Source organism: Paralichthys olivaceus, chromosome 18 (assembly GCF_024713975.1).
Source record: "Paralichthys olivaceus isolate ysfri-2021 chromosome 18, ASM2471397v2, whole genome shotgun sequence".
In the NCBI taxonomy this organism is placed as follows: Eukaryota; Metazoa; Chordata; class Actinopteri; order Pleuronectiformes; family Paralichthyidae; genus Paralichthys; species Paralichthys olivaceus.
The window spans coordinates 15,467,501-15,481,474 of NC_091110.1; the positions used below are offsets into that span (position 1 = coordinate 15,467,501).

The 13,974-nt window shown below is 44.8% G+C and overlaps 1 protein-coding gene across 2 annotated transcripts in view; it reads left to right on the forward strand.

The window, feature by feature from the left end:
- Positions 1 to 13,777, forward strand: part of LOC109625937 (chondroitin sulfate proteoglycan 4-like) — a 14,490-nt gene extending 713 nt beyond the window's left edge. The window contains exons 2-22 of one of the 2 annotated variants that reach the window (XM_069513833.1): positions 1,244 to 1,407; positions 2,029 to 3,117; positions 3,231 to 3,641; positions 3,738 to 3,859; positions 3,986 to 4,094; positions 4,190 to 5,518; positions 5,802 to 5,894; positions 6,258 to 6,758; positions 6,935 to 7,063; positions 7,565 to 7,750; positions 7,852 to 8,034; positions 8,117 to 8,293; positions 8,375 to 8,546; positions 8,665 to 8,796; positions 8,926 to 9,101; positions 9,199 to 9,394; positions 9,594 to 9,765; positions 9,888 to 10,293; positions 10,469 to 10,621; positions 11,045 to 11,626; positions 11,863 to 13,777. In XM_069513833.1, coding sequence (XP_069369934.1) covers positions 1,244 to 1,407; positions 2,029 to 3,117; positions 3,231 to 3,641; positions 3,738 to 3,859; positions 3,986 to 4,094; positions 4,190 to 5,518; positions 5,802 to 5,894; positions 6,258 to 6,758; positions 6,935 to 7,063; positions 7,565 to 7,750; positions 7,852 to 8,034; positions 8,117 to 8,293; positions 8,375 to 8,546; positions 8,665 to 8,796; positions 8,926 to 9,101; positions 9,199 to 9,394; positions 9,594 to 9,765; positions 9,888 to 10,293; positions 10,469 to 10,621; positions 11,045 to 11,626; positions 11,863 to 12,975 — 7,595 coding nt within the window. In that variant the 3' untranslated portion in view covers positions 12,976 to 13,777. Of the gene's footprint in view, positions 1 to 1,243; positions 1,408 to 2,028; positions 3,118 to 3,230; positions 3,642 to 3,737; positions 3,860 to 3,985; positions 4,095 to 4,189; positions 5,519 to 5,801; positions 5,895 to 6,257; positions 6,759 to 6,934; positions 7,064 to 7,564; positions 7,751 to 7,851; positions 8,035 to 8,116; positions 8,294 to 8,374; positions 8,574 to 8,664; positions 8,797 to 8,925; positions 9,102 to 9,198; positions 9,395 to 9,593; positions 9,766 to 9,887; positions 10,294 to 10,468; positions 10,622 to 11,044; positions 11,627 to 11,862 lie in introns of both variants that reach the window. The other variant, XM_020081546.2, reaches the window with a different exon arrangement.
- The last annotated feature ends 197 nt before the right edge of the window (positions 13,778 to 13,974 follow it).

Here is a 13,974-nt window from a genome sequence, read left to right on the forward strand (position 1 = left end):
AACATTAAGGTTTTTCATGTGTGTCCTAAGATAATAGACAAATGCCTCATAAATATAAAATATGAGCATTTAATACCATCTGTACAGGACAATTCTTTATTCACAGTCTGTGTTGCCTCCACGTCTGTAATCCTTACACCTGTTCATGAGACATGGCTTCACCAGCGTCTGTGACTGTAGGAAGATTATTAATAATCCAGCGTTCACTCGTATCATAGAGGCAGATTAGAGATTGATGGGCAGACATGGGTTAGACATGGGACACAGGCTTATAGGCTTTAATGCAGAGCTGCACACTGGGCCAGCCTGCTGACCGAGGACTTCTGTTTGGAACCAGTCTTTACACACATCATAATAATAACCCTCATTATAAATCTGAATTTTAGCTGGGAGTGTATTTCCCAAGCAGAGTTTCTAAAGGTTTAAAGTTGGTACAATTAAATCTTTAAACATTTTAGCCATCGACCATCTGGATTTTAAATATAGAAACCACCTCAAGTTCTCCATTCATTCACTTTTAGAAATATTGCAAGAGTGAGACCTCAGCTCACTCTGGAAGATTATATAAAGTTAACTCACGCTAATATACTTTCTCGCCTGCACTGTTGCACTTAATTCAGGATTACTGATTCCTGTGAAACTGGTACGCTATCAACTTGGGTTATTTGGGTGTGACATCTTTCCCAGGGGCCGAGCTCTGAGGTGGAATGGAACGCGGAACAAGTTGAAATTAGCTTTACAGTTAAATTATCTGGCATATAAGATATAATATATGTTATTAATGAAACTCCTTTTAGTTTATATTTGTACCATAGCTTAAGTTAGCTACATGATCTGTGACAGCTGCCAAATAAAGATGTTGCACTTTCAGAGCATCTGGTTGAACGAAAGAAAAGTTCAGTCAGCGTCATCCGAACGTTTCAGGATGACCCACTTCACAGTACATTAGCAGCCATTAATTGAATTCAGATAGTAGGTTTAAGTGCAGAGTAGACTCCACATTGACAGAACAGTCAGTACAGATTAACAGAACAGTCTTTGCTTTGGTGTTTGTTTACTAAATGTTAGTTTGACTATTATATGAGGTATATATAGATCAAGCTTAATGTAAATACTCTTTTAGGATTAAAATATGTCAGCATGGAATACGTGGGCCTTATAGACAAATAATCTCCACAAAGGGCTCGATCTGGTCACAACTTTGGCCTCAGATTCTCACCTGTCTCCTTTTTAACTGTTACAGTGTCATTCTACGGTGACGGCTACATCCGCCTGCGAACTGCGGAGGCATCTGTTCAGAACTCTCTCCATGTCCGATTTCGAACCTCCAGTCAAGCAGGGCTGCTTTTTTTGGCAGCAGGTCACAGAGACTTCTTGCTGCTGGAACTGATCTCTGGTTTTCTGCAGGTAGGTTATTGAAGCAAACTGTATTTGCTAGGAACCATTCATTTGTTTAATTTCAATTTAAAGCACACACATAGGATATATAAGGGAAAAAAACATCTGGATTTTAGTCATAGGCAGATTAGTCAAAGTGAAAACTGTCTCGAGGCCCCTTACATAACGATGCCTTGCACCTTTAAACCAAGAGAAAAGTATTTGTCCCTTGGGCCGTTTTTGCTCATATATATTGGCTTTTACTATCCTGAGGAGAGAAGACTGAGCGCAAGCAGCTTGGTGTCAGATTGCTGGCAGAGGGGAAAAAAAAAAAAATCCTTTGGCACTGGCTTCATTTCAGAACAAGTTTCTTCATGACCATGTTAAGAGAGAAGACCACAGAAGTTTAATGAAAGCTCAACCTATAAGGCAAAGCAGCTACACATTAGATAGTTTGTTTATACTTTCTTAATGGAATATTTCTTTAATATATACTTACACACAAATATATGACATCTGTGTTTTACTTTTCTGGCCACCTTTTTTTCCGACAAATTCTACTTTGTCCTTGTGCAAAGAAATAGAAATTAAAATCATATTCTACTTCATGTGTTTTATCCTTCCCTGCCCACCTCCCCCTTCGTCCCTTAGGTTCGTCTAGACCTGGGCTCAGGTGAGCGTTTACTGCGTTCAGAAATAGACATTCACCTTAATGACCTGGGTTGGCACTCTATGGTTCTGAACCATAACCGGCATAATGTCACCATGACCGTGGACAGCAACTCTCACACCAGCCTCCATATGCCAGGACCGGACCTGGAGCTCAGTGTGGAGGATGGACTTTTTGTTGGGGGAGCAGCTGGTCTGAACCACCCCTACATTCTCAACATTTCCTCTGGGTTTAGAGGTTGCGTGGATGAAGTGGTGTTCAACAAACATAACCTGCTGTCCAGTTTAAGACGGTATTCTGGGTACAAAAATGTCCACGAGGTATCTCTAGGCTGTAATCTGCAGTTTTCTGCGACAGAAGAAGATCCTGTCAGTTTTTTCAGCTCCAAAGCCTTCATGTCACTCCCACCGTGGGATGTACCACAGGAAGGTGTGTTTGAATGTGAACTTCACCCCTCTGCAAGAGAACAAGATGGCATAGTCCTGTACAGCTCCAACAACCAGGGTGGGTTTGTTGCTATAGAGATCCTAGATGGTAACCTGGTGGCGACAATAGGAAATGGAGAGGGGAGTAAAACTGAGCTGCGTTCTCTAACACATGTCCATACTAACCACACTTGGTACCCCATCCAGCTGCACCTGCTACCCAACAGCCTTGAGCTAAAGGTAGACAACGAGTTAATCAAGGGTAACCTGAGTCCAGAGCTCCAAGTCATCCAGCTCAAAGGACCACTTTTCCTCGGAGGCTTGGACAAAGAAACATGGGAAGAGGCGGGGCAAGCTGGGTTGCTCTCTGCCTCGTCTTTTAAAGGCTGTCTCCGAGATATTAGGGTGAACACTCAAAGAACGGGCCTCCCTCATTCCGCCATCACCAAGGACATCACTGTGGGCTGTGGGATGAGACAAGACCTTGAGATGATGACGACCACCAGCCCAACACATCGTCCTGAGTTGGTTATTACAACCTCACAACCAATGACCAACAATAAGAGGACCCCTAACTTTTTGTTGCTGAGAAAACTAGAGGTAGCAGAGGGAGGCAGAGCACCGCTGGAGCCCAAACACATAAAGGTAGGATTTGTTGTCTCCTGCAGTTCTTGCTTTTAGTTTTCGTCAACATTATTTAAAAAATAAGATGGAGCTAATTGTCATATAAATCTGTTTCTATTTTCTCCCCTTTTCAGGTGAATCTGAATTTTCGTAAATTGGGCATCCATCCTTCCCAGTTGCTTTTCCGTATTGAGGAGCAGCCTGTTCACGGTCAGCTCCGGCTCGACCTCAGCCCAGACCCCGATGGGACGCTAGAAGAGGTGGGTCAAGAGAGGACGATAACAATAGGAACCGAGGAGCAGGACAGGACCTTCAGTATGCTCGACCTGTGGCAGGGGCGTGTGATGTATGTTCACAGTGGTTCAGAGGACCAGAATGACTTCTTCATGTTCTCAACCTTCTCCAGCAAGAAGGAGGTTCCTGTTTTTCTGAAGGGCAAACGGCTGCACCAGTTTGACATTAGCATCAGTCCTGTTAATGATGCACCTGTGCTCAGCCTCCCAGAGGGAAATATTTTTACTCTGCTGGAGAAGTCCAAACGACAGGTAAGCACAGCAGAATGCCTGGAATATATACTGTACATATTTGTGCTAATGAAGCATAAGAAAATGAAAATACCAATTCATCGTCAATGTCCACAGTTGACCACAGATGTGCTGAGAGTGTCAGACCCTGACAGCAGTTCTGAAGGGCTGATGTTCAGCTCCCTTGGCGAACTCTATACCGAGGCCGGACACCTTCAGCATGAGGATTACCCAGAGAGGTTGGTGCTCTGGCTAGTGAGGCTTTACAATAGCTCACAAATCTTCTTACAACCACTCATTGAAGTGTAGGACATTCAATCAGGAACAGAACATGTAAGTTAACAGGGTTACACTTGTCTTTCCAGGGCCGTTAACATGTTCTCATTAAATGATCTGGAGGAAGGCAAGATCAGCTTTGTCCACTCTGGGGTCTCCACCACGAGGCTGCCACTCAGGGTCAGCGACGGGGAGAAGGTAAGAGATGTAGTAGCTTTCCTAAACTGAAGTAAAACAGCAGAAGTGTTCAGGTATTCTCTGTATTTGCTCTTTGTTTCCTCTCTTTTCTGCAGTCAAGCAACACGGTAGTTTTGCGGATCATGGCGGTGGCACTCCAACACAAACTGGTGAATAACACAGGATTGGAGGTGAACCAATGTGAGGCTTCCATCATCACTACCAGTCACCTTGCAGTACAAATTAATGTAGCTGATCAAGCAGTGGAAATCCGATATGACGTGATAGAGCCGCCACGATATGGTGAGCTCCAGCGGTTGCACTCAAGTGGCGACTGGAAACCGACAACCTTGTTCTCTCAAAAACATCTAGAAAAAGAACGGATCCGTTACCTCAGCTCGTACAGTGGCCTTCAGACCCAGAACAACATCACTGATCACTTTAAATGTAAGATCAGCATCGGTTCCCTGGCCAGCGAGGAGGTTGTTGTTCCCATCACGGTACGCTGGATCCACTTTAAGGTCACACGAAGCAAGATGGAGGTCAGCGGTGTTCAGTCGGCTGTCATTACTCCTGAAAACCTCCATGTGGTTTCAAAGGGGGTCAGACTCAGTGAGAACAACCTCTACTTCAGACTCCTTACAGTACCGAAGAAAGGTCGACTGTTTTTTGACAACAACGTTCTACAAAAGAACTCAACCTTCAGCCAGAAGAACATCACTGATGGTTTATTGAAGTATGAGCTGTTCAACAGGCTCCTCGATGATACGAGAGACACATTCAGCTTTCAGGTTTTTTCAACACACGCCAACTCAACAAGTTACGACTTCAGGATCAACATCAAAACTGAGTCAGCGGCCTTCACTGTTGTAAACGAAGGCCTTTCAATACCGGAAGGAGGGAGTAAAGTCATCACCAAAGACATCCTCTTTACTCACACGGCAAGTAACCGGGAAGTCCAGTACAGCATCGCAGTGAGCCCCAAGCATGGACAGATCAGAAGGATCAATCTCTCCAACTCAACATCCATTAACGACAACATCGCAATCTTCACAAATCGGGACATTATGGAGGAGAGGATCATGTACGTTCATGATGACAGCGAAACCAAGCAGGATTCTTTCACATTTCAAATCCTGGTTTATAAACAGCATAAACTGGTCAGCAAGAAGGAGGATCGTAACATGAGCGAACACACCTTCAATATCTCTGTGAAGCTCGTCAACGATCAGAGACCTGTCAGGGTCATCGATAAAGTTTTCCATGTGGCCCGTGATGGCCAGAGGTTGGTGACATTGAACGACCTTCGCTACAGGGACGATGATTCGGACTTCGAGGACGAGTGGTTGGTGTACACGCGGAGGGGGATTCCCATGGGAGAGCTGGTGCTGGCCAGTAATCCCAGTCACAAACTGTACGAGTTTACACAGCGGGACCTTGAGCAGGTTAGCAATGATTTATCTTTTCCTCATCATCCAGGTGGTAGAATAACTCGAGTCACTAGAGCAAAGGTATATAGAGCTGTTTTACTATTTAGATGTTTGTTGTTGCCCTTCATGTCCGAACAATTCAAACATTTCTTTACTGTAGATCTACGATCAAACCCCCTAAAATACTGAGTCACATATATTAGCACTCTTCAGATGACATATGGCATTTGTTTATTTATTTAAAATAAATGTATTTGTAAATTTAAACATGCTTATGTTTTTCTTTCCCCTCCTCTAGAAAAAGGTGTTGTTTGTCCACAGAGGAGTGAGTTCCGGGCGTTTCGTGCTTTTTGTCTCCGATGGGAAACATTATGTTTCAACACTGCTGGAGGTGATTATAATGTCATCACACTTAATGTGTTTTCTGTGAAAGCTCCATCAGCAACACAGTATTAGCCAAGTGGCTAATTTTCAACTGTTATAAGATAAATACAATCAAGAGAAGGCAGGAAAATCATAAAAGCTGCCAAAGACAATAACAAAACTAGTCAAGCAGTTTTCATAGTTGGAAAAATAAAGTTTAAGCATCAACATTCATTCTTCATTATAACTTCTTCTACAAATGATTTGCTGGTAGTTGAATATTAAGTATTTAAGAGTTTAAAATAAAATAAAAGTCTGTGATAATATTGATGTGTGTTGCTACTGCTGCTGTAATTACTTGTTGTCTCTGTTGTGTAACTGGCTGTTACAGGTGATGGCTCAGGATCCTTACCTGCAAGTGGATAACAACACGGGCCTCTTGGTCCAGCGAGGTGGGATCACGACCATGACCTCTGCAAACCTCAGCGTCTTCAGCAACCTTGACATCCGAGAACCACAAGAAGTGAAGTTTGAGGTCTTCCTTCCCCCTAAACGCGGTGCCCTCTGCTTTGCCAATGAAGATTGTGACACTGTGAAAAAAGCAGATGCAATTTCAGTATTCACACTGTGGGATCTGGTGACGGGGCGCCTGGCATACCACCACGATGGCAGCAGCCAGGAATTGTCAGACTGGTTCAACGTGACGGCGAAAACGAGGGAGAAGAGCAATGAGAGGCAACCGGACAGAGGGAGGAGGGAGGTGCACCTGGACATTGGAGTGCTGGTGAAAATCTACCTGGAGAGTCATCAGAGGCAGCCAACGGTCATAAGTAACCGTGTGGTGGTGGTGGAGGAGGGACAGAATGTCTCCATTACCAGGGAGCATTTAGAGGCAAGTCAATAACTATAACACCTATCAAACTCCAAAATTACTCACATCTAGGACCTGATGTATATCTATATCAACCTATATAAACTGATTATATTTAATAAAATACTTCAATACAATATAAATCAATTTATTTTGCTCCATGGTAAATATTTTATTTTGTGTTGTCTTACCACCAGGTGAACCACGAGGACAGCCAGCCCTCAGAGATCATTTTCACAGTCCAGAGTCCTCCCACCCTTGGTTTTCTCCAGAGGTCCTCCCCCATTAACAAGCACCAGAATAATGGAGAACAACAGCTCTATCAGGTACAGCCAACTTTTACAGCTAATTGCTCTTGGTGTATTGGAAGGTTTTTGCCGTGCGGATGCTGGAAAGGAGGTTAACTGGAGCAGAGAATTGTCTTTCCGAAGCCACAAACAGAATTAAAAGCGCTGCAGAGCTAATGGAAACACAGAACTGGGTGATTATTGGGGTGTTTGACCTGTGTGGCATAGTTAGAAATATTGATGTGTGGAGCATAAAGTAAAAAAAAAGTTGTTCATATTTAATATTTAGTATTAAAGGTGTATTAAACCATGAATCACAGCATCACTGCTTTAAGTCTGACATTCACTTTCAAGTTTCTTTATTTTTCATCCAGACTTGTTATGCTTTGTCACTCTTTACGTCTCACTGTCTCACTTATATTTCCTGTCACTTTCATCCGTCAAGAGCAAACTTGGCCCCAGAAGTTGTGAACTTCTGCATCTTAGGGTCCAAAGATTTACAGAGAATTCGATAGGTTGGTCCTCTTGTTTCCTTCACAGGGGAACAGAGAACAGGAGACAACCTCCTTCACCCAGGACGACCTGAACCAGGGATTGATCGTGTATCATCAGCAGGCTGCAGGAAGCATCAACGACTCTGTTCTGTTGGAGGCAACCAACGGGGTCACAAAGGTCGGACCTATCAGGCTGGAGATCGACATTGTTCCTCTACTGCTCCCTCTACAGGTACAGTTTGTCCTTCAAGATGGTAAAAATGTGATAATTCCATGAAAAGCTAAAGAAATTATTCGATTTATCGCTAAAGATCCACACTTTGTGTTTTACAGGTGTCTGACTTGACCCTTGACGAGGGGTCATCCCTGCCTCTGACCCCTGACATCATCAAGGTTGCCAATCATCATTTCTCAGGCATGAACTTCCTGTATCAAGTCATCGTTCCACCACGACACGGACACTTGGAGCACAGCCGGATACCGGGGATGCCCATCACGGCTTTCACACACACTGAGGTCTGACTGAACACAACAACACACAGAGTAGATTGACTGATTATCTTTCAGTGCATTTAAATGAAATTTGATGAATTTTCAGTTGGAACGTGAGTACATCTCCTTCATCCACGACGGCAGTGACACACAGAGCGACAACTTCACCATCGTGGCTAATCAGACAGAAATTGGCAAGCACAGTTTGCCCTGCACCGCTCACATCGGTGTTACACCGGTTAACGATGAGACTCCTGTTGTTACAACTAACCAGGGTCTGAAGGTAAGAAGTGAACGAGAAGTGTACAATACAACAAAACCCTTTTCTCTCCTTTTCCATCAACCCTCCATTGTGCGTCCTCAGGTGTGGGTGGGTTCGGTGACAGAAATCACCACAGACGATCTCAGTGCAGAGGACTCTGACACCCCTTCTGAGTGGCTGGAGTTCATCGTCACGCCGCCCAGCAATGGCCACCTAGCTCTGAGGACTGCCCCCTCCAGGCACATCCTGAACTTCACCCAGAATCACATACAAAGTGGGCAGCTGGTGTTTGTGCACAGTGGTGAGAGGAGGAGAAGCTCGACAGATTAAAAGTTTTGTAACTGAAGTAGTGCATAGTTTTTATTAGCTAAGATTTACCTCTTTTTGTGCAGGTGCGGCAGCCGGTGGCTTCCACTTCCAGGTGAACGATGGTGTTAACTTTGCCCCTCGTCAGATCTTCAGCACGACTGCCCACTCTCTGGTCCTCACTCTGCAGAAAAACCATCCGATGGAGGTCTACCCAGGTACAAGAGTTTACTCAGGCACAATACAACATCGTGGTTCAAATCTGTGTAGGTCAGGTGGCGGAGTTGTTAGGAAGCGGCAGGAAGCTCATCACCTCCTCCCACTGTGTCTTTGTTACCTTTTTAAAGGTTCTGTGACACCGATCACTGAGCACGAGCTTCAGGTGGTAACTGATGATGTCAGCGATGTCAGGGGAAACCACTCTGTGGTGTTTACAGTCACTGCTCCTCCCAAACATGGCCGCCTGCTCCGACGCATGCCTGACAACTCTACACAGGACATTTCTATGTTCACGCAAAGCATGGTAGGAAATCTTATGTGTTGTGTGTACAGAATGTAAAATTAGATGGTAAACTATATATATAGTTTATATATATATGTATATCTTCATGTTCTCTCAGGTGAATGACGGAGTCGTCCTGTACGATCAGAACAATCCAGAGTCGGTGGGATGGTCGGCCACAGACGCTTTCTCTTTCACCGTCTCCTCTCCTCCTGCTTTCCTGCCTCCACACACCTTCACCATCTTAATCTCCTACCTCGCTAACAAGCATCATGACAACCCTCAACACGAGACCAGACTACTGAACAACGCAGGTTCTGTTCAACTCAATCTAAAACACTGCACTGATCCAGTTTTAATTCATATCTACTGAAGTTTGTTTTAGTAGAGACAAATTCTAATAATTTGCCAGTTTCAGATTTTCAGACTCTCCAGCCACAGTAGATTGAATGCTGCTTATTATTGTCTCAGTTGTGAGGAAGAACACACAAATAAACTGTTTCTGTTGTTCAGGGGCTGTGGTGGCGGAGGGAGGCAGGGTCACGATTGACAGGGCAAAACTCGATGCCTCCAATCTCCTGGGGAAAGTTCCAGATCAACACCGGAAAGACCACCACATCCTGTACCGTGTGATTTCTCCTCCACGTCATGGGGCTCTGTCTATGCAAGGACATAATCTCACCAGGTGCTGGGGTCATTTCTTGATGCCTGAATGTTTCTACCCATGAGTAATTTTGGGAAATAAATCTCCTCGATAATTTATTTGAACAAAGTTTGGTTTCTTTCTTTTTTTTCATCCTTCCCCAGAGAACAACCAGATTTCTCACAGATCACCTTGAATAAGTTCGGCATCACATACATCCACGACGACTCTGAGACGACGAGTGACAGCTTCACGTTCCAGGCTTGGGTTGCTCCTCTGGATCTCTCCTCCTCCTCTTCCTCCTTCTCATCATCATCCTTGTCTGCACTCTCCTCTGATTCCTCCTCTTCCCCTTCCTCCTTTTCCCCTCTCTATTCGATATCATCGCCCCCCTTGTCGTCACTAGACGTGGATTCTAATCGCAGAGTCAAGGACAGCCTGGCGGTGACGGAGACCTTCAACATCACAGTGACACCAGTCAACGACCAGCCGCCTCTCATCAGGAGCCGAACCAAGGGCATGAAGGTGGTGGTCGGAGAGAGAGTCGTGCTTGGCTCAGACTACCTACAGGTGAGTTAGTGAACAGATTCAGGTTATTCATCAATCAGCTGAAACATTGATCTTATTCATCACATGTATCTTAATTACAGCAGCCCAAATTATTTTATTTTCAAATTTCTATAATAGAACTCTGATGTTTTTGAATATCAGTGTTAATTATGGTTCAACATGTTGATGTATCCAGGTTGAGGACCATGACACCCCTCCAGAGGAGCTGCACTACCTTGTGATCAGTAAACCCAACAACGGCTACCTGACGCTGGGGGAGAGACCAGAGCCTGTGACCTCATTCACCCAGTACGACGTCAACCACTGCCGGCTGCATTTCATACAGCAGGTGAAGAGGGACTCCGGATCATGGACACTTCACATTTCTGTTTAAAACCTAAAATTCTTTAAATGCAAAACTACTAATGCATTGTAGTCTGTCACTGTCCTGTCACTGCACTGTTTTCTTATTGCCTGTAGGGGTCGCCAAAGACACGTGATCAAATTACCCACATGCGGCATAAAATCCAATTTCTCATGCATATGGATTCATTATAAAGTTAACTGGAATTATTAGTTAATATTAAATATTCTTGACTTTGCTTTCACCATTGATGTAAATCAACTTGCAGGGATTTTAATATTCTGAGATTTGTAATTCTCGTCAGAGTCGTATTTGAGTTTGCTGATAACGAAACTTTATTTTTGTGCTTTTTCATTCTTTTCTACTCTTTCTTTCATCCTGTCTTCCTTCATGTGTTCCCTCACTCAGGGTGAGGCATCAACAGGAGTTTTCTACTTCAATGTAACCGACGGTCACCACCGCCCGCTCTACAAACTGTTCAGTTTGGAGGTGATTAAACCCTCTGTCTCCATGGTGAACAACACTGGCCTGTCATTGGTTCAAGGCAGAACCGCTGTCGTTCTGTCAACCAACCAGATGGCAGCTCAGACCAACGGTCGCAGCCTGGCCAACATCACCTACACGGTCACCACACACCCTCTCCACGGACGTATCGCTATCAACGACCAGGAGGTGACGACCTTCAGGCACGAGGACCTGCAGTTTGGTCGCGTCGTCTATCACATGACCGATCTCAGCGAATCAGAGGACATCTTCCAAGTCTCGGTGTCGGCCTCGTCACCTGGTGTTGATTATGGAAATGTAACGGCACAGACAGTGAAGGTAACTGTGCGGCCTCTGATCTACCTCAGGGAGCAGATCAGAGTCCCCAGTGGCATCGCTGTGAAACTAGGGAAAGCCATGATCGATGCCTCTGAGCTGGCGAGAATCAGCCGAGCCGACCCGGTGTTTCAGGTTCTGTCGCCACCAAAACATGGAAAACTAGTCAAGGTAAAACTCTTCAAAATGCTCAGCTCCATTCCTACCTGACCTTTCTGTCATAGAGGCCCTAAATCTTTTATGATGGACATGGTGTGGAATTTAAAGGGACATTCATGTTTGTGCTCTAACGAGATCTATATCTGATTTAAAATTACTTACAATTTTGTATTGTGTGTATGCAATGTAATATTTTCAGTTACCATTTAATTTTACTTCTGCCTTCTGCTGTGTGTGCATGTCTGCAGATGACCTATGACCCTAACCGAGCATCAGAGGTCCTGAAGTCGTTCACCTTCAGAGACGTGGTGCAAGGCCGAGTTGCCATCGAAGAGACTCTGAGTGATGGCGAAACCCAACTCCACGATAACAAATCAATGCTCGAGACCGCTCAAGGCCACACCCCCGCCAGACCTCTCAATGATTCCTTTATCTTCCTCGTGAAGGCTGGAAATGTCCAACCAGCCAAGGGCGAGCTTCACTTCACCATCTTACCCCACCACCAGATGCATCACCCTCCAACTGGCTTAAATAAGGAAGACAGTGAACACACCACAGTCCGTATGCCATCACAGAACAGGACGACTGCAGGAGGAGGGAGAGGAGGTGGAGGATCCACGACGCTCAGTGTGGAGGTGGGTTTGCACCCTCACATTCTGTTACAGAAGAACCACAACAGGACACAGCACAAGTTGAGGCCTCACAGTCGCTGGGGGAACCACACACGCAGCGGGAGTCATGGAGTCAGGTCAGGGAGCGCTGCAGAGGGAGCGGGTAGGGGTCACGCTCATGCTCCTCAACCCCACACTCCTTTCTCAGACAAACAGGGTCCGGTGAACCCTCCCGACGTTAACCCAGTTCATGTCGAGGTCCTCCCTCGACCCGCCTCCGACCCCCTCCTCATCATCCTGCCGCTGCTGGCCTGTCTGCTCCTCATCATCATTCTCGTGGTTCTGATTCTGGTGTTCCGCCACCGAAAGGAGAAACAGGCCCGGCAGCGGCTCCTCCGGGAGCTGGCTGCGGTGGCGTTACCCACTGAGGACAGCCCTTACCTGGGACGGCCGGAGCGGAGCGTGGCGATGCCATCTGTGGTGGTCACCCCGCTCGGCCCTGCAAGCTGCCCCAACTCACCGAGAGAGCCGCTAAGTCCCAGGAGGAGGAGGAGCCTGGCCCCTGGGATGACCTTCTGGGGGCCGTTTGAAGCTGACGGACCAGGTGGCGATGGGAATATTAGAGGTGGTACCATTAATCAAAGAGATAATATGATCTGTCGTAAGGAATTCACAGCTGTCGCTACAGGATTCAAGGCCTCTGTGAGTTCTAGGTCCCCCACTCTGAGAGACAACCAGTACTGGGTTTGAAGGAGGCGATTCAAAGAAAAACTGACTGTGCCTTAGAGGTGTATTTTAGTGGGAAGGGTATAAATGACATACGTGGTCACAAGTTACAGTACATCTGCTCTGCTGTGAGCTGAAAAGAGAATAACAAAATGCACATTTGATGAAGAAATGTAGAAAATGTCTGATGGCCATCATATTCAAGTCATTCCAATGAACCAACTTGAACTTTGTTGTAGTGGCATGACTGACAAGTGTTATTTCACGTTTAAAACATTCCCCAACAGCAACGGAGCTGTGAGGTTTTATTCAAAGTCAATTATTTATGCTTAGGCTGCCATTTTTAACTGTCCCGAAAGGTATTTTATGTCAAAATACACAGTTTGCAACAACAAATCTTGTACTGATTCATCAAAACACTGGTTTAACACCTGTAGTGATGAAAATAGTGCTATATTTTTGGAACTAGCCTTGAACACAAAAATAGACTTTAGGTTTATCGCATGTACTGAGTCAGATTTGATGTAGCTGAATTTTGGGTTCGTTTAAATGAGAGTTTGTATTTTTCCTGGAAACTGACATTGCTCATCTAGTTGCTGTGTTACTTCCTTGAATTCAAAACTACATTTACCTCTCATGCACAAGTGTGATTCACCATTTTGCAGTTTTCCATTACTGTGACTGTCTCTGATCGTCCGTACAGTGTTAATAAACTCATAGTGAGCTATGAAGACATAACACAACATCACCTTTGAACCTGTATATACCTGGATTTGTTTTCCATGCATTGTGTAAAAAAAATATTTTTAATAAATGATGTTTGTTAAAGGCTTTCTTAACCTTCTCATTCACCTTAAGTCTGCTTCAATCAAACAAATTGTGCATGACTAGCCTGAACAACTGATACTACCACTAGTATATAGTGGAAAGTGGAAGAAAATCTTGAAACAAAGAAATGGTTAATCGTAATTAATGTATTATAATAAATCAGAATAAGACCTGAAACATAGTGAAGAAGAAAAT